A 25,568-nucleotide genomic window follows, 5' to 3' on the forward strand; every position below is an offset into this window, starting at 1 on the left:
GGCCCAGCCTGGAAGACTGTAGGTTCACCATGGTCAGGGGCGGCTCAAATGGTGACCAACCACAAGATACCAACTAACAAACAAACTCACTGCCAGTCAGTCCATTGCAATCAAACTCACTGGCAGTCAGTCTATTCCGACCCACAGTGACCTTATCGGACAGGTAGAACTGCCCCTGCAGATTCCTGAGACTTCCAGTCTTCGTGGAAGTAGACAGCCTCAACTTTCTCCCACGGAGCAGCTGGTGGTTTTGAACTGCTGATCTTCTAGTTAGCAGCTCAGTGCTTATTCCTCTAGATACCAAACTCAAAACTCACTGCCATCGAGGCGATGCCAACTCACAAGGATCCTAGAGGACAGGGTAGAACTGCCCCCTGCAGGTTTCTGAGACTGTCACTCTTTACAGGAGTAGAAAACCTTGTTTTGTTTTTCTCCCGAGAATCAGCTGGTAGTTTCGAACTGCTGACCTTGTAGTTGGCACCCAAAATATAATCATTATATCACCAGGGCTCTGACCAATTCTGAGATGAAAGTGGTGCTATGTGTTGAAAGTAGTACAAATATTATGAGTGTGTGTGTGCGCACACACACACACGATGGGTTACATGCCCGCGTCTTCCTTATTGAAACGTGGTGGGTGGGTTACCGTCATACCTTCTGAAAGCATTTCCAAGGTAAATCATAACAGGAAGTAAGCGATTTCCTTTGATTCATGAAAAGTACCCCAGGGTTGTAGTGGCTGGCTGGCGCACACCAAAGAACATGGTAACGTGTAGAAACATCCCCCCCACCATGGATGTCAGCTTCCACAGCGGGGGTGGGGGAAGGAGCGGGAGTGGCAGGGCGTCAGGGTGGTTTCCACCTGCTCTGTTAATCACAGAGAAACAATGATAACCCAGGAATGCAAGGCTGTCGCCCACCCTGCAAGCTCCCCTTCCTAGTGGAACCAGTCCATCTGCTCTCTCCTTTCCGCACCGTCTCCACGGAGCCCCCTGGGGTGGTGCCCTGCCTGGGATCCCAGGAGCCACCTCTGCGGCCTCTTTGAGACGCCTGCTTGTGTCAGGACGGCCTCCATCCTGGCCTGCATCTCCTGAGATGGCCTGGTGGTTCTTGTTCGGCACAGCCGAGGCGGTTCTGATCTGTATGAACCCTCCATGCAACAGAAGGGAACACGGCCCCACCCTAGCAATTGTCCCCTTCTTGGAGCCATAGGTGCAGCCCCTGTGCCCCGCCATCGGATCGAGGGCCTTCCTCTTTGTTCCCTGCCCCTCTGCTTTACCGAGCATGACGTCCCTTTCCAGGGACGGGTCCCTCCTTCCAACATGTCCACTGTACTCGAGACAAAGTCTGGCCACCCTTACCTCTAAGGAGCAGTTTGGCTGGTTGTGCTTCTTCCAGCACAGGTCTGTCTGTCTCCGGGTGGTCCGTTGTCCTTTCCATAGTCTCCGCCAGCACCACAAGGCGAATGCCTGCCTTGTTTTCTCTTTTTCATCTAGAAAAGAAATGGACCCCATGTCTAGTTTGAGGCGCCCCCGGGGGAGACCCCAGCAGTGAAGCCCTGCTGGATGACCCACCCCGAGGTGCTGTTGGAGGAAGGCCTGGCTGTCTGCCTCGGAAAACTGTCTCCATCCTGAATGCTCAATGGAGTGTGGGGAGACATTCGGACATGTGGGGGGAGGGGCAGAATCACCTCCGGGACACTGATTTGGTTCGTCACACTTTGCGCTTGAACTTGCGTTGGTCCTGCATTGCTCTGCTGCTCTTTTGAGTCTTTGCTGTGGGAGCCCTCCCTGGCCCCGGGGGTACACACAGTTGGGGAACCTCCGGTTTGGAGGTTGGTGTTGGAGGCTCAAGTCCATCTGGAAGGACCTTGGGAGGAAAGACCTGGAGATCCCCTTCTGGAAAATCAATTCCAGAGAAGCCTATGGGGCATACTACTGCTCGGCTACACGGGGGCCTGCCAAAGGTCTCAGCTGATTGACCAAGTGCTAGCTGCTGTCTGGGGTGGCGTTGATGGGCAGGGGTTAAACTTCGGACCGCTGACTGGAAAGGGCAGTGGTTCGAACCCACCAGCCCATCCACTGGAGGAAGATGAGATTGTGTGCTGCCTTAACGGTGGACACTGAACATCCCGATCGATGGAGCAGTTCTGCCCTGCCCTGTGAGGGCACTCAGTCACAACCCACTTGCCTACAGTGCGCTCCATCTTCGGGTTGAGCTGCTGGGCTCACAGACGCCTGAAGCAAAACCAGACCTTGTTTCATTGGATTTAATACTGGGGAGCCCTGGTGGTGTCATGAGCTGGGCTGCTAACCACAAGGTCAGCAGTTCAAAACCACCAGCCGCTCAGAGGGAGGAAAAGGAGGCTTGCTATCCTCTTAAAGAGTTATAGTATCAGAAATCCGCAGGGGGTGGTTCTAACCTGCCCTCTAGGGTCACTGTGAGTCAACATTGCTCACATGGCAGTGAGTTTGGGCAGTGAAAGGGGGCAGTAGGCAGCTAAGGGGGAGACACGTGTGGCTCTGTATTTCTCCCTTTCTCCCCCATTTCCCTCCAAGAACGGACCTGCTGTGGGTAGCCAGGCCTCTGCAGCTGAATCCCTAAGTCCTAGGAAAGCAGATGGTTCCGGGGCCTCCCTCTGTGTTCTTCCAGGTTGACAGCAGGGACGTGTCTGTGTGTACAGGTGTGTGCCTCCGAGGTAACGTCCCAATAGGTAGCAGCCTTAGAATGATAGCCACTGGGGCCATATCAGGACATCCTAGATCTTTGTCAGCGGATTCCTCTGGAAACAGCTCATTTGCTTGTTCTGGCTCGAAGCCGAGGAGCAGCCGTTGCCTCGAAGGAGGCCATGCCCCACAAGGATGCCAACAAGTGTTGGCATGTGGGAGGGTGGGTGGACGGGCGGTGGGATATTGGAGCATCAGCGTTTCCATGCCCCACAGAGGCCCGGCAGGGTGGGGGAAATCCCTGCCCACGTGAGCTCAGCGTCGATGTGTGAGCCAGTAGCAGGACAGTGCTCTCAGCTGTCCTTTCTGGTTTCTGCTGCTGTAGGGGGCAGGGGGGCGGATAATGAGGGTGCCCCAAGGAGCCTTGGTGGCACTGTGGGCTGAGCATTGGGCTGCTAACCACAGGGCCAGTGGTTCAAACCCATTAATCACCCCTTGGAGAGAAAGGTGGGACTGTCTGCTTCCATAAAAGTTTCTAATCTCGGAAACCCAGGTCACTGTGAGTTGGTATGGACCTGATGGCAGTGCATCTTGGGGGTTCGTTGTGGCAGATCTGGGAGTGGAGGATCTTTACAAGTATCATTGCATTTCCTGCTACTCGGACTCACAACTAGCGCACCTGGGAGCAGGTGTCGCGAAGTGAAAGGGCCTTGCACTGGGCAAACCTGTTCCATAAGGACCTCTTTCAAGTGCTCGAGGGCAAAGGTGCTCTTTGGAGAACTCATGTGCACCTGGCCCAGCCTGGGTGTTTGCACTCACCCGTGTTGTGTGTGAAAGTTGGACACATGAAGGAAGATCAGGGAGGAGCTGTTGTCTTTACATGATGGTAAAGACTATGGAATAGACCACGGAGTGCCAGTAGAATGAGCCCATCCACCTCAGAAGAAGCGCAGCCAGAAGGCTCCTACTCTGGGCACAGCATCAGGAGAAGACAACAAGCCTGGTGACTGGATGGTCGGTGAGAGAAACCTCAGGAGATGCACTGACACAGTGGCTTCAATAGAGGACTCTCACACAGTGTGCTGGGGCAGGTTGGCTGGAAAAACAAACCCAGAGACCCTCATATGTGTGTAAGAAAGAGCTTCTCATATCAAGAAGGAATTGTATAACAGGACAACATCCCATCCCAGTCCAGTTCAAGTCCACAAGTCCAATACTGGTCCATAAGTCCCTCTTCAGACTCACACAGTCACAAGCAATGATGCAGAATGCAGGAAAACAGGCTGGTGGGTGCAAAGTCTTGTGGATCCAATGGTGGTGGATGCATCTCCCGGGTTCTGGCCATCCTCGGGGTGAGCCAGCCGGAAAGGTGAAGGCAGAGAGCGGAGGAGGTCCCCATGACCATCCTTAAGAGAAGGCCATGCCCACAAGGAGGTACTATCAAGCTGTGACCTGATTGACAGGCTTGACCCCACCCCTATGTATTTATATACCAAGTTGACGTGAAATTGTGTAATTACCACACATAGCAACCATCGTTGCGATGGTGCAGGACCAAGCAGTCTTTTGTTCACTTGGCTGCAAGAGCCCCACCAGTCACAGCTACCTTGGTGCCCACAAACCACACCGTGGCATGGAGACCTCTGAGGAAGAAAGTTAAAGAACCTGGCTAGAAGTGTGTGTGTGTGTGTGTGTGTGTGTGTGTGTGTGTGTGTGTGTGTGTGTGTAACTGGAATTTGTCTGATCCTCATGTTTTCCCTTGATTAAAAGTCTTCCCATCTAAGTGAGGTGTCAACTAAGTCCACGTGGAGGAAGCACACCAACTTGTGTGATCCAAGGATTCTAAAAACACCAAAATCCAAAGGAGGGGCTCGTACCAGAGCTTAACTTGTGAGCACCCAGTTTGCAGAAGGCTATGGGTGACAGAGGAAGCCCCAAATGGATCAAGCCTCTGTGAAGAAGCAGCCTCGCTATCAGACAGAATACTGTAAAGTCCATTATGGTAGATGAAGTTAGGTTAAAAGCAGGAGAAAGCCCGGGCTTGCTAGTCCTGTAAGAGTTATCATTTTGAGAAACTCCCAGGACCAGTTCTACCCTGTCCTGTAAGTGGCCATGGGTCGGCACCGGTTTGATGGCGGAGAGTTTGGTTTGGGGTGAGTTAGGTTAAAATAGAATGTCCTGTGTTTCCAGTTCCTATCTGTACCAGTGTCCATCCTCTGGTCTAGCCAGATTTGTAAGGTAGAATTGGGATCATGATAGTGGGAGGAGAGGAAGCATTTAGGAACTAGAGGAAAGTTGTATGTTTCACAGGGAATCCAGGGCAGATGATCCCTTCAGGAACAGTGGTGTGAATGGTGATACCAGGAGGGTGGGTGGAAAGGGGTAACTGATTACAATGATCTACATATAACCTCCTCCCTGGAGGACAGACAACAGAAATGTGGGTGAAGGGAGACATTGAACAGTGTAAGATATGACAAAATAATAATTAATAAATTATCAAGGGTTCATGAGGGAGAGGGAGTGGGGAGGGAGGGGAATAAATGAGGAGCTGATGCCAGGAGCTTAAGTGGAGAGCAAATGTTTTGAGAATGATAAGGGCAATGAATATACAAATGTGCTTTACACAATTGATGTATGTATGGATTGTGATAAGAGTTATCCGGGCCCCTAATAAAATAATTAAAAATACATATATATAATGTCCTATCATTTGATCTCTTCCTTTTGGCCTGTTTTAAAGTCGTTTCGAGCATATTTCTGCTTTCTCTTGGCTCAGGATTTTCCTAATTTTGGCTGGCCAGTGTTTTGGGGTTCCGTTTGTTTGCTTGCTTTGTGTGCTTGTGTTTTTGTCTGGTTTCCTGTAGGTGAAATCCAGACAGGGAGGTCTATAGAGACATTCACAGGACTGGCGCAGCCGGGAAGATAGGGGAGCTGAGTGGGGAGCTGATGGTGAGTCTGAGGAGACAGTGTTCAGAAATTCATCGTGGTGATGGTCACACAACTCTCGATACGACTGAACGATTAAATCGTATGATATGTGAAGTAGATGCCAATATAATTCTCTTTAAAAGTAATAAATAAAATGCAAATTCCACACACACAAAACCCTCTTCTCTTTCCTTGACCATGTACGGAATTGTGTCTCATTTCCTCTGCCGTAATCTCCAGCCCTTGGTGGTCTGGATCAGTTACAGAAACAGGTCTCCAGGGAGCATGCTCTGAAGGAATTTTATATTTAATGGCTCCAGGGGCGACTACGACTTCCGTGAGAGAGCGTTTGTCGATTGCAAACTCAAAGCCTTGTGTGTAGGTATCAGACATGAGTTTCTCTCACAAGTAAGTCTTCCTGCATCTGAGACAGTACAGCTCCGGAGGGAAACACTGATGGACACCTGGTGGTGCAGCGCGGTACACAGCAGGCTGCTAACCACAAGGGCAGCAGTTTGAACCCACTAGACGCTCCGTGGGAGAAAGATGAGGCTTCCGGTTCCCCAGGGGCAGTTCTGCTGTCCTCTACGCTGGTGGCCCTGAGTCAGAATGGAGTCCACAGCAGTGAGAGCTTGTGGCAGCCATTCAGAATAGAGTGGGCTTCAGGAAGACCAGGACTCTCCTGGCCATCAAGTCGATGGTGACTCAGCGTGATGCTCTAGGACAGGGCAGGACTGCCCCTGGGAGTTTCCAAGACTGTAACAGTTTATGGGAAGAGACAGCCTCATCTTTCTCTAGGGGGCGGCTGGTGGTTTCGAACTGTGGATCTTGAAGATTGCAGCCCAGTGCTTTACCACTGGGTCACCAGGGCCCCGAGAAGAGGGCTTCAGTGGAGGCTGAATCTATGTGGGGATTCAGTGATCGATTCTGCGCTTGCGTTGTCATAGGGAGTGCTTAGGATTTCAGCTCTGGTCCCACAGGGACGCAGGCCTTTGCCCTGTCTCAGCCCGGTGTGTAACATACTCCTTTCTCGTTGCTCTCTTCCAGGGAAGCGTTCTTCTGCTGACGGACACGGGCAGGAGAAGTTGATGTCCACGCCCGCAGACCCTGGCGCGATGCCCCACCCGGGGCCTTCGCCAGGGCCCGGACCCTCCCCAGGACCGATTCTGGGACCCAGCCCTGGGCCAGGCCCATCCCCCGGTTCCGTCCACAGTATGATGGGACCCAGCCCCGGGCCTCCGAGCGTCTCGCACGCGATGCCAGCGATGGGTTCTGGGGACTTCCCCCAGGAAGGACTTCATCAGACGCACAAGGTAACTGCCCCGGCTCCTGCCCGGCCTCCCCGGAATCATGGCAGCTGCTGGCCAGTGGGATCCCACTCTCAGCCGCCCCAGGCATGTGTGTCCAACATGCTGCTCCCCTCCAAGCCTCCACAGGAGCCCTGTTGGCTTAGTGGTTATGTGTTGGACTGCTAACTGTCAGGGCAGCAGGGTAAAACCACCAGCTGGCCCTCGGGAGAAAGACAGGGCGTTGCGCTCCCGTAAAGAACTGCCGTCTCGGAAGCTCACAGGGCGGTTCTACCCTGTCCTAGAGGTCACTGTGCGTCGGCAAAGACTCAGTGGTGGTGAGGTTGGTTCGGTTAAACCTTCAAGGCTGTGTGTGGCCTTCCAGAAGCAGATCTCCCAGCTCTCTCCTTGGCATCCTGTCTGGGTGGCATGAACCGCCAGCCTTTCTACTTGCCCTCAAATGCTAAACCCAAAAGCCCACCTACTACCCTTGAGTCGATTTCAACTCCTAGGGACCTTGTAGGGTCAGACTAGGGTTGAAAACCCCCCTGTTTCCAAGCCTGTCCGTCTTCATGGAAGCTGACTGTTGTCACAGCTTTCTCCACCAGAGCAGCTGGTGTGTTGGAACTGCCGGCTTTTCTGCTGGCCGCTGAGTGCTTTAACCACCATACAACCAGGGCTCATGGATGGCTGACGTGAGGTGGTCCGAAAGGCCCATGCTCTTTTAATTCCACCAACTTCTGGAAGTATCCTCGTATTCCTGATCATCCACACACGCACACCCTTCCCCCTGCTCCTTTAAGAAAAAATTAAATATTACTAGCAAGAGGCTCCAGCGAGGTCTTTGTCTTCTCTTGTACATTATTAAAAACACACATGTTCTGGGGCCCTGCGATGGTTACAGATCAGATCTGGGCTTCTTAGAAACAGGACTAGCATAAGCAGTCCTGACAGGTCACTGTGATCTGTGGGCGGGAGAGATTTTGGCTCCATGAAGAAGCAAGTGAGTGGATATATCTTTATTTTTCTCCCCCTTCTCTGTTAATTCATATCATCCTCTAATGAACGTACTGAAAATTAATCTTCTCTAGAAATGTCAACTTTTATGAAAACTTAGAAAGAGTAGAAGGAAAGAGCATTTTTTCCTAAAGGAAAATGTGTGTGTGTGTGTGTCCCTGATGGTATAATGGTTGTGTATGAGGCTGCTCGCCACTAGGTCAGCAGTTTGAAACCACCAGCTGATCCGTGACAGAAAGATGAGGCTTTCTAAAGAGTTAGTCTCATAAATTCACAGGGGCAGTTCTACTCTGTCCTATTGAGTCGATGGCATATATACATATACATATATAATCTTGAGAGAGAGTGCTGTGGTGGTGTAGTGGGTTGTGCATTGGGCTGCTAACCACAAGGTCATCAGTTCGAAACTGCCATCTGCTCCCTAGCAGGAAGATGAGGCTTTCTACTTCCATAAAGACGGACAGTCACGGAAACTCACGGGGGCAGTTGTAATCTGCCCTGTGGAATTGCTGTGAGTTGGAACTGACTTGATGGCAGTGAGTTTTTTCAGATACATACATATATTATAACACATTTATTTTAATAAACACATATGCATATATACAGAGCTCTGGTAATACAATGGGTTCCCTGCTGGGCTGCTAGCCACCAGGTGTGCAGTTTGAAATCACCAGCCACTCCACAGGAAAAAGACAGGTCTTCCTATGCCTGTAAAGACTTACAGTCTTGGAAACTCACAGGGGCAGGTTTACCCTGTCCTGTAGGGCCGCTCTGAGTCTGCACTGACTCGGTGTCAGTCAGGGTGGTTTTTTGGTCTGAGGGGTGCGAAGGAGCCCCAGGGGCTCTGTGGTTAAAGCCCGGGGCTGCTAACAGAAAGGTAGGTGGCTGAGCCCACCAGCTACTCCACCAGAGAAAGAAGCGGCAGTCTGCCTCCGCAGAGAGGAACCGAACCTGGAAGCTCTACTATGACCTAGCGGAGCCTTAGGAGTCGGCACGGGCTCTCTGACCATGGGTTTTGGGTCTTGGTGGTGCAAACACTCAGTGCTTGGCTGCGTACCAAAAGTGTGGAGGTCCAAATCCATCCAGCGGAGCCTCAGGAGAAAGACCAGCTGATCTGCTCCTGGGAACAACCAGTCCTTGAAAACGCCGAGGAGAGCAGCCCTGCTCAGACCAAGGTCAAGTCACCAAGGGTCCATTTGCCTCAAGGGCAGGTGGCTTTGGGTGACATCACAGGTGGGTAGGGAGGTGGGCGCTTCTTGGTTCAGGAGCTCAGCTGTGGAAACTACTGTCTTAAAACACAAAAAAAAGAACCATAGCAAAGAGCGAGTCCCTCCTTGACGTACGTAGGATGTTGGGTCAGTTTCTCTGGTGGAACTGTGGGTTAGGCATTGGACTGTTAACCGCCAAGTTGTTGGTTCAAACCAGTCTCTCTGAGGGGGAGAATGGGGCTGTCGGGGAGCTAGCTCTGTTGGCATAAGCAGTTCTGCACTGGGCTGCTCCCCGCATGGTCAGCACGTCAGAGACCAGCTGCTCTTCTTGAGAGACGAGGCTTTCTACTCCCGTAGAGAGTTAGTCTCAGAAATACCCAGGGGCCCTCCTACCCTGTCCTGGAGGGTCCTCGGGAGTTGGAATCAACTCAATGGCGGTGAGCTTGGTTGATCTCCTCTGGTAAAGATTTACAGCCTCAAAAAACAAATTTGGGTGGGGGGGGGGCGGTTTCCTCTGTCCCTCGGGGTCACTTTAATTCAGGGTTGACTCAATGGGAACGGATTTAGGTTTTGTGATTCAGGTACGTTTTAAGTTAAGGCTTCCGAGCCGTAAAGAGAGGACCCCATTGTTGTTTTTAGAGAAGTCTATCTGGTGGTTCTCAACTCAGCCAAATCGACTATGGTTATTGTGACAGTGAACGCTACATGGAGAGTCAGCCCACCAGTGGTCTTCAAGTCCATCCCCTAGCCCAGCAGCCCATGAGGGTCAGAGGGGAACTGTGCTCCTCGGAGGTTTGCAGTGGATGATTTTACAGAAATTGATCACCAGGCCTTTCATCTGAGGTGCCTCTGGGAGGACTTGAACCGCCAGCCTACAGGCTAGCAGTCATATGCACTAGCTGTCTGTACCACCTGGAAGATAAATTCCCCACCACCACCACAAAACAAAACAATCACCTCATTCCTATTGAGGTGATGCTGACTCACAGAGACCCTCCAGGACAGGGCAGAACTGCCCCTGTGGGTTTCTGAGACTGTAACTCATTACAGGAGTAGAAAGCCTCATCTTTCTCTTGAGAAGCCACTGGTAGTTTTGAACTTCAGACCTTCCAGATTACAGCCAAATGCATAGCCACTATGCCACCAGGGCTCCTTATGTCCTGTACCACAGTCCTGGCCTTTTCCTGCCTCACGAAAGGAGGGCAGATCAATGAGCACAGGTGCCCACCTAGGAGGTAGGAGCCAGCTTATCCTAGCTTCGCCCCGGGTCAGCCATCTTCAAAGCTTGTGCCATTCTCATTCCATTGAAAAAAAAGTGCTGTGTGCACGCAGGTCTGCTTCTCACTGTTCTTCTACCCCCGAAGCAGCACATTGCCGCATGAATTCCTTCCTGGGCTCATGGGATATGCCACGTGTATCCCTACAGGATCCCCAAGTCCTCACCCCTCGCCTGCCCCTTTGTAAATTCACTGTGAGCTTCGCTGGCGTTTAGAGGAAGAGGGTGGGCCTTTCCCACATCGTACTGTGCAGGGGAGTGGTGGGCGTATGGGCAGGTCGACGTCATTGTAAGCTTGCCCGGTACTTACATTCATGAAGAGGCCATCTTTGGTTTGATCTGCTGCCTGGGGACTTCTGCCAGAGTGGCTCCATCCTGGTTTCCTTTAGAAGGAAATGCTAGGCTACCCTTGACCCTTATTAAGGGACTCTGGTGGCCCCATGGCAAAGCGCTCACCCGAGAGTCCTACGGGGTCGCTGGGAGCTAGAATGCACCCCCCAGAAACCACGTCAGTATTCCAACTGTAAACGAAGTGCTGGGTCAGTAGTGTGGTCGTGCCTACATGCTGTCAAGTCGGTTCTGACTCACAGCGAGCCACCGGATGGACAGCGGGACAAAACACTGCCCGGTCCTGCGCCTCCTCACCACTGCCCCGAGTGTGAGCCCATTGTTGCAGCCACTATGACATCATCTCCTCGAGGGCTTTCCTCTTCCTCGATGCCCCTCCACCAAGCATGGGGTCCTTCTCCAGGTCCCAGTCTCTCCCCAAACCGTCTTCCAAGTACGCGAGGCTCGGAAGTCTCCGTCGCACCAACCTAGCTTCCGGAGAGCACGCTGCCATGCTTCTTCCGAGACAGACGTGCTGCTTCTGCTGGCCTGCCTGGTACTTTCAGTGTCCGTCACCAGCATCTGCTCTGGTCTTCCTTATCCAGTGCCCAGCTTTCCACCAGGTTCGAAACACCACGGCTTGTGCCAGGCGCCCCTCGCTGCTCAGGGGACCCTCAGGGGATCACCTCGCTTCTCGAGCCTCTTAAAGAGGTCCTGAGCAGCACATGGGCCCCATGCAATGGTTCCATGATGATGTGCTGGGCAGCTAACCACGGGGTCAGCGGTTGGAATCCACCAGGGGAGAAAGGTTAGGCTATCTCCTCTCATAAAAAATGATAGTCTCAGAAACCCGCAGGGCCAGGTCTACCTTGTCCTAAGGGGTCACTACGAGGAAGGTCAGCATCAGATCTGTCTGTTTTGTTTGTGAATGGAGTGAAGGTTTCTGATTCAGAGCATTAGTAACTCGGGCATGGTTAGTTTCCCTCAGGGACTGCAGTCCCTGCATTGGACCCTGACACCCCCACTTCTCCCTGTGCTTCCTGCTGTCCTAACCCTTCCGGCCTTTGTTCTTGGGTACCCGCAGTCCTATGGGTGGCAAATGGTTGATTGTTCTAAGGTGTGCATGCCCTGGAGTGATTGTGTCCTTTGTAGGACCTGCCCATTGTTTGGCTGAAAACCCAGCCAAGGGAGGGAGGTGCATTTGTTTCCAGGCCCGAAGTGTGACTGTGGACCATAGCCTTGAGTGTGTGTCTGTGGGGTGAGGGGGGCCAATCTCAATCCAACCAGTAAACCTGATCCTCCTCCTTCTGATTTTGAACTTTATTCTACCTCTTCTCTCACTTTCTAAAGGGATCCTTTTAAAAACCGAGTGGGTGGTGGTAGCCGGGCACCCACTAGTTCTCCCGGTCTTCTGCTTGCAGACACTGATGTTCACATGGCCCTTTAGTCCTGTGGCCTCAGTTTCCGCAGGCCTGCAGCTTCCATCACTCTTCTTTCTTTGGGACCCCACAGGGAGACAGACATCTGAACAATGGCACCTTAGGGGGCTGCTTCTCACTTTCTAAGAGCCTGTGTGCGCCTCACCAAAGCAGGCTGAAGCTCTCTGTCGTGGTGGTGGCCTGAGTTAGACCAGTTGGCCTTGGCTGTTAGGTTTTCCTCACCATCCATCTGTCCACTCCCCGGCATCTCTGTGAGCTCTCTCCCATGCTGAACCCCGCCATGCCTGCTCGGAGACTGTGCCTCATTCTCTTCCTGCACGTGGTGCCGTTGGGGGCCGCTGCATTTCCACGGGCGAGAGGGGGTGGGGAGGTGCCCGCACGCCCACCTGCTGTCCAGATGCTTCTCTGTCCTCAGATTCCCCCTCCCACCCCCACCCCTGCTTTTAGGCGGCTCTGTGCTGCCCCCTTTCTCCTCCTTCCTCCAAGACTCAGCTGGATGGGGATAAACAAGTGGCCTAAGGGCCTCCCGCTCCCTGTTAGGATTTCCTTCTATTCTTACTGCCAGCAACACTCTCAAGGCAGTCTTCCCACGTGCCCCCAAGGATCCTGCTCCTCTTGGTGGGGAAGCGTCCCCCTCTTGCCAAGGGCTTGCTCTGCACGCTGCAGACACGACCTTTTCATTTCTCCCCAAACTGCGAGCCACGCTGGCTTTTTTCTTGCCCAAAGTCATTTGGTTTCTATAAACTTCTGGAAAGCGTTCCTGCTCAGGCTGTTTTGGAAATTGCTCCTCTGGTTGGGGGAGGCATAGACTCCCCCACTTCCCTCCCCCACTTCCCACTCATGCTTGGTTGCCAGGTTCTGGATCGGATTAGCGTCAAGAGCTATTTACCGGGCGACTGGGACATACCAGTGCCGCAGTCTTGGTCCCTAGCCTCCTCATTCTCCTTTTCCACACGATGCCTTTGACCTTGAAGGGCCTCTCTCCCTCCCTCGGGAGGTCAGCTTTATCTTCCCTGCACCTCCTTCTCTCTCCATGTCCAACCTCCCCCCAGTCAAGGCTCTGTCTGTTTCTCTCTTTCCAACTGCCATGGAACCTTCTGGATCCGGCGTTTCAACTTTCCACAGTTCCTTCCTCTCGAATGGAAAAAAAAAGAAATAAAGAAATTGTCCAAAGATAGATCGTCACAGACGTTTTAGGGAAGCCCTTCCTCACTTCAACTACGACACATTTCAAGACTGACTTAAAATGGTATGGAAGATTAACTTATCTTGGTCAGCCCTTAAAAAAATAATTGTAGGTGTTGAGAGTATTTAAAAATAATTATTAGTTTTTTTTTAAATTTTCTAAGTCTTTAACTAAAGCCTTAACCTCTGATTTAAGTCGACGCAACATCAACTGGGTTGAGGTTTTGTTGTCGATGTTTGTGATCACCTGTGACAGACAGATACTTTCTTGGTCCTCCAAGTCTGACACCACTCGATGGGTCGTGGCAGCAACAGCATAACCCTACCTCCTGCCATGGAGTAGATGCCTGTCTGAGCTTCCTAGACTGAATCCTCATAGGAACTCACAGCCGTATCTTTCTCCCTCCGAGTGGCCAGTGCGTTTGAACCACCAACCTTGAGCGTTGTAGTCCAATGGTTAACCCACCTCTCCACCCAAAACCGAACCCACTGCCATCGAGTCGATTCTGACCCATAGCCATCCAGTAGGACCAAGTGCGATGGCTCATTGGGGTTCCCAACACTTCAAATCTCTTTAAAATTGGTTTTATTGGCATATATTTCCCATAGACAATTTAATCATTTGGTCATATTAAGAAGATTGTGCAGTCGTCAACATCATGAATTTCAGAACAACACTTTGACTCTTTATGGGAGCAGCCTCTTCTCTCTCCCACAGAGCAACAAGTGGGTTTGAACCTCTGACCTTGTGGCTAGCAGCTCATGGGTAGCCCATGATGCCACCAGTGTTTCTTATCCTATAACTCAACCAAATGCACTGCCCTCTAGTCGATTCTGACTCATAGTGGGCCCTCTAAGGCAGGGTAACACTGCCTTTATGAGTTTCCGAGACTGTAACTCTTTACAGGAAGACTAAAACCTCATCTTTCTCCCTAGGAGCAGCTGTTGGTTTCAAACTACTGCCTTTGAGGTTAGCAGCCCAATGTGTAAATCCACTATGTGGGTCTTTGTCATTATTGGTCTGCCCCCACTCTGTGAGGTCGAACAATAATACGACTGCTGGACAGGAAATCAGGATTCCAGGTGGCGGGCGTGGTGGTTATGTATTGGGCTGTGATCCTCAAGGCCAGCAGTTCGAAACCCCCAGTCACTCTGGGGAAGAAAGAGAGTGTTCTACTCCTGGGAAGCTTCACCGTCTCTGAAATTCAGAGGGGGCAGTTCCATCCTGTCCTATATGGTCCCTATGAGCCAGCATCGACTTGATGGCAGTGTGTTTGGGCTTGGGTTCTGGTCCAGGAAATGGGGGAAAGCGCTATACCTTTGAAGACATTGGGAAAGGCCTCTTGGAGGGTGGGGGTGCCTTCAGGAAGGATCTAACCAGGGGTCTTGGCTCTTTCAGCCCATTGATGGGATGCAAGACAAGGGGCTTGCAGAAGAGACCCACTGCGGCGCCTTGAAGAATGCTGGGATGCGACCCCCACACCCAGGGATAGGTCCTCCCCAGAGCCCGATGGATCAGCACAGCCAAGGTGGGTGCCTGCCCCACGCCTGGCTTCCGTCTCACCCCGGTCGCACCCCACCTTTTCCCAGAGTGACTGCAATGATGGCTCCCCAGGAAGGCGGATCCAGCAGGGTTCTTTCTCTGCAGAGAGCGCCCTGCCCGGTCCTTGTCAGAGTGACTTGGACATATATGGGCACTGGCTCTCCCTAACTCTAGTTATTAGTCCAGGCCCTGGTGCCCAAGCACCCAGCCCAGCGCCTCATGACCTGGTCTGGACCCTTCATCATCGTCATCACCTGGTAAGATCAATTGGTCACTGTTGTGGTCAGTCAGGTGCTATGGGAGCGCTGTGGGCATGTTGGAGCCTGTTATTAGGGGTCACTGGGGATGGTGAGTGCCTCCCAGCCTAGGGGTCCCTCTTCCGGCACTCCATTGGGCAAGCTCTCGCTGCAAACCACAAGGTTTTCTCGGGCTCACGTCTGGAAGTCCACCCCCAGGATGCTCTTCCTAGCCTGCCCACCCTGGGCAGGTGATTTGCCATGCCTGTGGGGCTCAGCTTCCAGCCTCACAGTAGCCCGCCATCCACCACAGTGCCACAGACTGGCCGACGTTGGGGATAGGGGGAAGGGGGCGGAGCACATGCCATCCCCTTCACTTGCCACATCCTGCAAATGACAGGACCAGAAATAGAGTCCGGCCTGCCTCCCGCGACAGCCTGAATGGGGAGGTGCTTTGAGTCACATTGTCTGCAAGGTGCCTTTTGCTGGCAGGGGTGTCACCTGTCAGTGCTGGTGGGCGGCTCAGTGCCTTCCCTGAGCAGGCTCGCTCAGCTCCAGGTGCGGGAGGACTTCTCTGAGCTTTCTCTGCCCCTGGCATCCTGATTTCAGAGGTATCGACTGGCCCTTTCCGCATGGGCGAGGGGCATGGTTGATCCGCTGCCAGTGGACATGGACATGCTCACTCTAATTCAAGGCTTCGGCGCATGGTGGGAGACCCCAAGAGTGTCTCCCGCCACGTGACGGAGAACCGCTGTGCCCCACGAGGTTTGCAAGGGCTGTTTTTGTGTTTTGGATACAGACAGCTAGACCTTTCTTCCCAGGTGCCTCTGAGTGGATTTGAACCGCCAACCACTTAGCTGAGTCCATGAACTGTTTTCTGTGTGTGCTATTCCGTCATTCAGTGAACTTGCTTCTCTATTCACCCGCCTGGGAGGGCTGATGGGGGCAGGGGGGAGAAATGGGAGAGCAGCACCCGTGGAATGCCTCTCTGTTAACGTTGAAGCAGGCATGTCCACGTCCCAGACTAGGGTCGGAAGTTGGGTGTCAGGCGTGCGTACATGTTGCGATGGATCCAGACGGTCCTGGCCACATCCCGAAGCGCTCCCGAACATGGTGGCTTTTGGCGGCACAGGAAAGGAAGACAACAGCCCCTCTGCTGTTAAGGATGGAGAAGAACCTAAACACCGTCCCACAACCCGCGGTTGCCTGCGATTCCTGGTGACCTGCCATGGGGTTTTCCCAGACTGTCGATATCTACCAGGGCTGCTGTGGAGTTGGAAGCACCAGCCTCATTGTTAGCTGCCCCGTGCTGGTCCCTCAGCGCCACCAGGGCTCCTTCGGGTCACGAATGTTGCTGGCAGCTGCCGTTGAGTCGGTCCCCATGCAGCCCCATGTACATGCCTCAGGACAAAACACCCCCGCGCCCCACGCCAGCCTCACAGTTGTTCTCATGTGGGGGCCAATGTCTCAGCCACGGTCGCTGTCCATCCGTCTCGTGGAGGACCTTCCTCTGTCTCGTGGCACCGACCAGGATGTCCTACAGGGACTAGTTGGGGTGTCCTGGTTAAGTTTCGTGGGACCAGGCGTGCTCACAGAGCTTCTGTGCCTTTTCCCCTTTGCACCCCTGGGTCCCTCACCTAGGACAGTCTGTGACGGTACCTCCATGAACCACAGCAGGCCCCACTGCATCCTCATGGGGCCACGGGCAGCCACGGTACCGAACACCATGTCTTCCCCGAGAACATTCTTTTAGGGCAGCGGTTCTCCACCTTCCTCACGCTGCGGCCCTTTCACACAGTTCCTCATGTGGCGGTGACCCCCCAACCATAACATTATCTTCGTTGCTCCTTCATCACTGTCATTTTGCTACTATGATGAATTGGGTGACCCCTGTGAGAGGGTCGTTTGACCCCCAAAGGGGCCAAGACCCACAGGTTGAGAACCGCTGTTTTAGAGCTTTTTAAAACTTTCTCTCTTCCCCTGGTTCTCTCCTTTAACGTAAGAGGGCCACTGGGTTTATCTTTGCGTCTCTAGCACTGGGCACCCACCTAGCCCCGTGGGAAAGTGCCTTCCAAAGTCAACTGTGCCTTTAATTCGCTCTCAGTCTTCCTCACTTTTCAGGAGATACTGTCATTGCTCTTGTTCGGTGACCTTGAGTCAGCTCTGACTCCCGGTGACTGGATGGGCACTGCGCGGCCCTGCCCCAGCCTCACAACGCTTCCCGGGTTTGAATCGTGTTGTAGCCACATGTCAGTCCGTCTCATTGAGAGCCTTCCTTTGTCCACCTGAGCCTCTGCGTCACGGAGCACCATGTCCGGCTCCAGGGACTGGTCTTTCCGGATCACGTGTACAAAGTACAAGTCTCGCCAGCCTTGATTCTAAGGAGCATTCAGTCTGCACTGCCTCCAGGGCAGATGTGCTTGTTCTTCTGGCCTCCTGTGGCACTTCTAGGACTCTTCACCACCACCACCACCACATCCTCCACCACCACTACCACCACCATGGTCCAAAGGCACCGATTCTCCCCTGCTCTTTCCTTAGTCACTGCCTGGCTTTTTCATGCATCGGAGGCAATTGGAAGTGCCCTGGCTTGGGGCAGGCTCACCTTAGTCCTCAAAGGGACACCCTTGCCCTTGAACACATGAAAGAGGTCTTATGCAGCAGATCTGCCCAAGGCAATGTGCCCTTGGATCCCCTGACCGCTGCTGCTGTGACCTTTGATGGTGGACCCCATCGAGCCAACCCCCCCCCCCCGGCAAATTCAGGCTCTTCTCCATGTGCCAGGCTGTGGTCTGTGGGTCCAGTTTGTGAGAGGTTCTGTTTTCTTTACCTTGGGTCATCGCCCCTACTGAAGGCTGCTGCAGCCTGGTGGAATTTCACCAGCAGGCGCTTCTTAAGTCCTTGCTTTCAGGGTATCTGGTTCTGCCCCCTCTCCAAACAATGGAAGTGCCCCGTTAGTTCAGGGAGGGCGCTATTTGAAAAACGTGCTTTTGAACCGTGCCGAGGTGGCCTGACACAGTCTAAAGGAGGCTGAATGGTCTGAATAGAGCTGTGTAAGAGCCCAGGTCTTCCCCACTGGGGAGTCAGTTGTTCCGAACACCCAGGCACAGAGCGGCGTGGTGCTGCTCAGGGGGCTGCCTGCCGCCTTTTCCCACCCAGCACCCTCTGAGGTTATTTTAGGGGATCGGTTGAGAAGCAAAACCATCTCCCTCCATCAAGACGGGTCCCAATGACAACATTGTTGATTTGCCAGCCCATTGGGTGGAGGAAAGTCTTCAAAGGCAGACATGTCATACCTGAAGTGTGCATGAGGAGAACATCCTCCCAACATTGGTGCTTGCATGGTCAAGGTCGCTAAGAGGAGAGAGGCCATCTCTGCGCTCTGAGGCCAGGTGAAATGGGAGATCATGGCCCAGGAAGACCAGGGAAGGGGAGCCACCATTTGGGGGTGGGTTTTGAATGAGCAAGCCTCTGAAAAAGACACAATCTACTCTCGTGCTGTCGGCCTCCAGACAGAGGTAGAATCAGACGCAGGCAATTTTTCTCTCTCTCTGTTTTTTTTCCCCCTCGAGTGAAAGACAACTACCAAAATGTGCTTTATTTCCTCCCATAGATTCTATTTTTCTCATGTCTTGTGGAATGCTAGTGGGGGGGGGGCGGCAACAAACAACCGTCTCTGTAGCTGAGACATGGCCACCTCTGTAGCTTCATACCCATGGCAGAATGGACTTAGTGAACCCCCCTACCAGTTCTGGGAAATCCTTTTGCCACCCCTCACCCCCACCCTCACCCCCAGTCTCTCTGGATCAGATTTGAGGTCAGACTTGGTTGTATCGATGATTCATCCTGGGGCACGGTGTCTGCTCCAGCTCTGGGTCTTCCTTACCAAGCTGCGGTGAACATTGTTTTCCCGATTGATCTTCAAGTGACCGCGTCCGCTTTCCTGGGTTCAGCTGACTGCACGATGGGCCTTGTTTTCCTGGCAGAACCTGCCCCCCCACACCCATCATTCCCAATCTGAAAGAGGGATTTGCTCAGCAGGGTTGGACAGGCCACGTAGATGGGCTTGCTGGTCAAGTGGTACTGTGTGGACCTTGGAATTTTGGAGGACTTGATGCCGGTCACGGGCATCCAGTGACTGACCGTGGGTGACCTGGACTGCTAACCAGGAGGTCACTGGCTGGAGCCGATCAGCTGTTCCGAGGAGGGAAATGAAGGTGTCTGCCTGCAGAGAGACCGAGGGCTCAGAAGCCCCAGGGAACGGCTCTGCTCTGTCGTGGGGGGTTCTTAGGGGTTGGATCGATTCCATGTCCGGGGGTTCAACTGCAGCTTCCCTGGAGGACCCAGACAGCTAAGCCAGTGCACGACTACTGGCTGCAAGGCTAGAGGTTCGAACCCATTCGGAGGCCCCTCAGAAGGCAGGCCTGGCAGTCGGCCTCAGAAAGACCCTGGGGTGCTACTCCTCTCTGCCCCCTGGGGTCACCATGAGTTATCATCCGCTGGGTAGTATCCCAACAAGGCCAACAAAGAAGCTTCCCTGAGGCCTTTGGGGAATGGGAGAGGTGCCCCAATCCCGTTAGCCCCCTGGTGGGGTCACCCTTCTACTAGGAAAATACTACAGATCAGGTGAAATAAGAATGTAAGGAACAGGGAACTGCCGGGAGCTGCCTGGCACCCCGCCCACTGTGTCGGCTGTCAGGGAGCCCTGGTGGCATAGGGGTACATGGTGGGCCTCTCACCACAAGGTCCCCAGTTCAAAGCCACCAGCCTCTCATTGGGAGCAAGATGTACGGTCCAGGAAACCCACAGGGCCACTTCTCTCTGCCCACAGGGAGGGCCACGGTGAGTCAGCCTCAACTTGAGGGCACTGAATTTGGTTTTAAGGGGGGCTGGGGACGTTTTCCCTGCCTGGGGCCATTCGGAAAGTTAGAACATTACTTGTGGGCCTTACTGGTCAATGGTTTATTACCTCACCCCGAGTGGCATGGCTGGGACTGCTTCTCTTTGGTGGGACGTGGGGTGTTAGCTGATGTGGGTGATTCTAGGCCTTATGTGGACAGCCAGAGGGCTGGACCTTCCCTGCCTCTGTTTTAGGGTTTGGGGAGGAGGGGCATCCTGATCCATTTTAACCCCTGGGGTACCCTTTTGTACCATTTTTAAATCTTGTGGAATAAAACAATATGCATAGAAGGATGTACCACCCCGCGCTGTGATGCTGAGCCAGTGGTATCTTAACTCCTTACAGGTGTCAACATGGTCGGCAGGTTTCAGTGGTACCCCCAGACTAAGCCAGACTAGGAACAAAGGCCTGGGGGTCCGCTTTCAAGAACTATCCTGTGAAAGCCCTAGGGATCACAAACCATCTCTCGGGTCCAATATGGCACGGGGAGGTGGGCTCCCTCGGTCAGCAGGCACCCAGAATGCACCATGGCAGTGACCATGGACTCACACATGAAGATGGCGCAGGGATGGGCAGCATCTCCGCTCGCTGGATGTGACAGCAACTCTCAGCAGCTTCCAGGGAGGTCCCGCCTGGAGGAGCACAGACAGGCCCTTGTGGATACAACATTGAAAATGTTGATACATTTTATTAAAGGAATGTCAACGTCGTCAGCCATCGTCGGCTTGTCCCCCTCGTGCCCCCCACCCCCCAGCAGGCAGCAACGTTGCTGCCTGGTCTTGTGCCAGCCCCGGTGTTCTGCAGAGCTGCCTGTTGTGGTCCACAGGGCTTTTGGAGTGGCTTTCCAGGCCTTTCTTTCTAGTCTGGGTCAGCTGGAAAGCTCCACCGGCCGAGGCCTGCACAGCCTCAAGCAATGGGGACAAAGACCTTCTGACCTGGGTGTGGTTTCCCGTGGTTGGACCTCACCGCTGCCTGGGTGTCTGATTGGCGATGCTTTTGCTCACTGCAGCCCCCTGCGGGAATGCCAGGGCAGCCCCCTTCTCCTCTTCTTGGGTCACCCTCCAGCAGCACACCAAAACCACAAACCAAATGCACGCCCCCTTGGCGACCCTCTCAGACACAACAGAACTGCCCCCTGGGTGTCCTCTGCATTGGCCAGCCTCTCCCGTTCACCTGCGTGGGCACTCTGGTTTCTCTCCCTGAACACGTTCTCCGGAAACTTCCTGCTCACCTCTCTCACAGCCCACCCAGATGGCTTTGCTCTGGAGGTCTTGAGAAGCCTGCGGGCCCCCGGGCGGGCACACCGAGAAAGGGTGGGCTGGGTGCTTGCTGTCAGGTGTCTGACCCCAGCGACCTGAAGTACAGAGGACACGGCACCTGCCGGCCCTGCACCTGCCGGCCCTGCACCTGCCTCGCAGTTGTACTTGTGGGTGAGCCCATGGCTGCAGCCTCCGTGTCCGTCCATCTCGTCCAGGGGTCTTCCTCTCTCTCGCTGTCCTCCCCACCTCCACTTCACCGAGCACGGTGTCCTTCTCCTGGGACTGGCCTCTCCTGAAAACACATCCCAAGTCCGTGGGACCAGGCGTCTCCATCCTTGCCTCTAAGGAGCAAGTGGCCCAGCCATGATGGTCCGTGGGAGAAGCCCGGGACTCTGGTTCCACGGCAACGGCAGCTCCGAGCGGAATATAAAATAAAGTCTAATGGAAGAGTGCAGAGCGCCCTCATCAATAACATTCGTGTGCTGGGCTTCTACTAGGTTTTAAGGGCTGGAGCCCTGGTGGCACATGCATCAGGCACTGGGCTGCCTACTGCAGGGTCTGTGGCTTAACCCCACCAACCCGTCCGAAGGGGAACCACGAGACTGCCCGCCCCCGTAAGCAGGTACAGCTCGGAAGCCCACAGGGACAGTTCCACCCCGTCCCGTCGGGTTGCCGTGAGTGGGAATCCACTTGCTGGCAGTGGGGTTACTGTGTTTGGGGTTGTTGTTAAAAATAGACACGGCCAGGCAAGCCCCCACTCAACCATCTCTCCTTGTACAACTTAGGAGGCTAATGACCATCTTGCCCCTCCCTCTCTGAGCTATTCTTTTTCTGCTTAATCTAAACCAGAGGTCGGCAAACTTTTGAGAAGGAAGAGCCGATCCTGTCCTTCACAACAAGATAAAAATTATTCCATAGCTGTAAATGCATTTTTACAAACAAATGAGCTTGTCTCACCTGAATAACAGTCTCTAAAAAGTTAAGGTTTTACTTCAGAGTCACGTGTCTGCACCACAAGAGCACAGCACACTCCAGAGCCCAAGTCTGCTGACCCCCACCTGACCTTAACTGCCTCTCCTTTAAAGACGTCTCCAGTCTCCAGGAGAGACTTTGGATATACGCTTCTTCAGAGGCGATATCGGGGCCAGTGTTTCAGGAGTTCACCCATTCTTGGTGGACCCAGAAAGTCCAGTTTCCATGAGAAGCTGGAATTCTGTCCCGCACGTCTCCACCCTTTTGATCAGTCTTCCTCTGAAGAATCTCAGAATGATCCATGGTGGTGGTGTCAGGGGGGACGCTGGGGGGAGGGGGGAGAGGCGGCGTCCAGCTCTTCTGATCTCTCAGGAGGGGCGAGCTCCTTCTGGGGACAGTGAGTCACTGGTTCCAGCGCCTTCTGTTCCTCGTTCCTCGGTGGCTCCCAGCCAACAGAAGTGAGCCTGCTTGCTGTGCCTCAGCAGGCAGACCCCCACCCCCCAAGAGCCCAGGCACCATGCCGTGAACCAGAGCCGGAGTCTGCAGTGTTAGGAATGCTTCGGGTGAAACGTATTGTTTTGTTCTGTCACACGGCACGGGGTGCCGTGAGTCGGGGTCCCCTCCACAGCAGCTGACAAAACAAGAATTAAAATGACCTTGACCTCTTTGTCTCAATGGTTTTTTTTAAAGATAACAAGAACCAACAAAATAAATTTAAAAGTGAGCAAACATACAAACAAAAAATCCCAAACCTGTGGCTCCCTGGTCTCCTCCCTCCCACAGGTGACCCCTCTGTGCAGTGCAGCCTAGGACTGAGCCTGGCCCTGTGCAGGCTGTCATCTTGACTGCAGCAGAGGTTCAGGCTATTCAGGGATTGGGGGGTGGGAGGGCATCTGAGTCCCCAACCTTCAGGTCAGTGACTGAGAACAAACCGGTTTCGCTGCCCAGCATGGCTCAGGTGACTGCTGGGGGAGGGGGGGCGAATCGTTCTCTCCGGGGTCCACTCTGTCTTTCTGGGGCACCAGCCTCCTTTCCTGGAAGCAGTCAGAATAGCCAGCAGTGTCTCGTGTTTTATGTCTCATGTCCCTCCTTCTGTGTGTTCTTCCAGGTTACATGTCCCCGCACCCGTCTCCGCTGGGAGCCCCTGAGCATGTGTCCAGCCCCATGTCCGCCGGAGGGCCACCAACCTCCCAGATGCCGCCCAGCCAGCCAGGGCCCCTCATCCCCAGCGACCCGCAGGCCATGAGCCAGCCCGGCAGAGGCCCCTCGCCTTTCAGCCCCGTCCAGCTGCACCAGCTTCGAGCTCAGATTTTGGCCTACAAGATGCTGGCCCGTGGCCAGCCGCTCCCAGAAACACTGCAGCTCGCCGTCCAGGGGAAACGGACCCTGCCGGGCATGCAGCAGCAGCCACCCCCTCCGCCCCAGCCCCAGCCACCGCAGGCACAGCCACCGGCACAGCCGCCGGCACAGCAGCCAGCCCTCCTGAGCTTCAACCGAGTAGCCGGTAGGTCCGCTCTGCCCAGGCCTGACCTGGCCTGCCCCTTTGGAGCGCCCCTGTCCCTCTTCTGCCTCTGTTGCTCCCAGTTAAGGGCCGGGATTCTTGATCTGCCCCCACCAGCAAAGACCACTGCCCACCCCACTGAGAACAGTGCCAGCTGAGGGCCTGGGATCAAAGTGTGCATACCACACTGCCACATGGTCCTTCCAAAGGCTTGAATAGAGACCAGACCAAGAGCCCCTGCTTCCAGGCAAGCCCATCCTCAGACCTGCTCCTCCAGCCTGCCTGCTAAAGTCCTTCTTCTGTTGATTACACATCGGACTGCTAACCAAACGGTCAGCAGTTCAAACCCACCAGAAGCTCCTAGGGAGGAAACTGACACTTTCTACGCCCTTAAGGTTTTAGTCTCCGAATCCCACAGGGGCAGTTCTACCCCGTCCTATGGGGTCGCGCTGATTCAGAATTGATTCGGTGGCAGACTTTGGTTTTTGGGGGTGGGGGTGGGGTGAGGTCGGGAGAAGCTGTACTTTTTGGAGCCCTGGTAACCCTTGCTGTCAGGTCAGGGTTGGACGACTAGCCTACAGGTGAGTGGTTCCAGCCCGCCAGCCACTCCATGGGGCGGATGAAGACGAGACTGCTTCCGTAAAGACTGACAGCCTCTGCAAGTCTACACGGGGTCGATAGAAATATGCATCCGCTCAATGGCAGTGGGTTCTTTTGGTCTGTTTTTTATCAATAAAAGTCTGTGGGCAGGCTTTTGGAGCCCTGGTGGTATAGTGAGGTACATGCTGGGCTGCTAAGCACAAGGTCAGCAGTTCAAAACCACCAGCTGCTCTGTGGGAGAAAGACCAGGTTGTCTGCTCCTATAGAGAGCCACAGTCACAGAAACCTACAGGGACTGCTCTGCCCTGTTCATAGAGCGGAGGTGAGTGAAATTGACTTGAGGGCAGTGAGTTTGTTTTTTTGGTTGGTTTATGGGAGGCTTACCTGCAGGCAGAGATAGAGAATCAGAAGCCAGTGGAGGTGTAAGGGGAAGGAAGTCACCGAGAGCAGGTGGGGGTCAGGAAGATGGGCCCCTGGTGGGGGCTGGAGCTTGCTCGGGTAGATGCTGTAGTCTCAGTGACAAGGACCCCCAAGTGCCCTGGGAAACAGCTGGCATCAGGTGCATGCCAGGGGCCCCTCCTGTGTTTCAGTGCACCACTGCTCAGCAGGGTGTCTGTCGGCGGTCATCTTTAGAAAGGAGATCACCAGCCCTTTTCTTCAGAGGCTCCTGTGTCAGTCCGGGTGGACTAGAGAAACAAATCCAGGGACACTCCTAGGTGTATAAAGAAGAGCTTTCTAGACAAGAGCAACTGTACATTAAGAAAACATGCCAGCCCCTAAGTCCAGATCAAGTCCCTAAGTCCGATTTTAGCCTATATGTCCGATATTAGCCTGTACATTTCTCTTCAGACTCTGGCAACATGTGCAATGAAACTGAATGCAGGAAGATCTCAGGCCAGTGGGGGGAAAGTCTTGTGGGTCCATTGGTGGTGGAAGCATCTCAGCTCTGGCGTGGGTCTCCACGTGGCTCCTCAGCTCCAGGGCTCTGTCTCCATCAGCGTGGCTCCATGTGGCTTATCAGCAGGAATGTGTAGCAGAGAGTGGGTCTGGCTTCCTGTGAGCTATTTATCTCCATAGCACCTCCAAATGAGGTCATCAAGCTGCAACCTGATTGACAGGCTAGACTCCACCCCTTCACTCTTCAGTCTCAAATTGACAACAGATTATGTAACTACCACAGACACTACAGACAAGAGAGAGCTGCCCTTATGGGTGTCTGAGA

The 25,568-nt window shown here is 53.8% G+C and overlaps 1 protein-coding gene across 4 annotated transcripts in view; it reads left to right on the forward strand.

Annotated features, from left to right (window-relative positions):
- SMARCA2 (SWI/SNF related BAF chromatin remodeling complex subunit ATPase 2) overlaps positions 1 to 25,568 on the forward strand; it is a 178,232-nt gene that overhangs the window by 25,663 nt on the left and 127,001 nt on the right. For all 4 annotated transcript variants that reach the window (XM_075559865.1, XM_075559866.1, XM_075559864.1 and 1 more), the window contains exons 2-4: positions 6,645 to 6,910; positions 14,735 to 14,864; positions 23,354 to 23,749. In XM_075559865.1, coding sequence (XP_075415980.1) covers positions 6,686 to 6,910; positions 14,735 to 14,864; positions 23,354 to 23,749 — 751 coding nt within the window. In that variant the 5' untranslated portion in view covers positions 6,645 to 6,685. The remainder of the gene's footprint in view (positions 1 to 6,644; positions 6,911 to 14,734; positions 14,865 to 23,353; positions 23,750 to 25,568) is intronic.

This window comes from Tenrec ecaudatus, chromosome 10, assembly GCF_050624435.1.
Source record: "Tenrec ecaudatus isolate mTenEca1 chromosome 10, mTenEca1.hap1, whole genome shotgun sequence".
Taxonomy (NCBI): domain Eukaryota; kingdom Metazoa; phylum Chordata; class Mammalia; order Afrosoricida; family Tenrecidae; genus Tenrec; species Tenrec ecaudatus.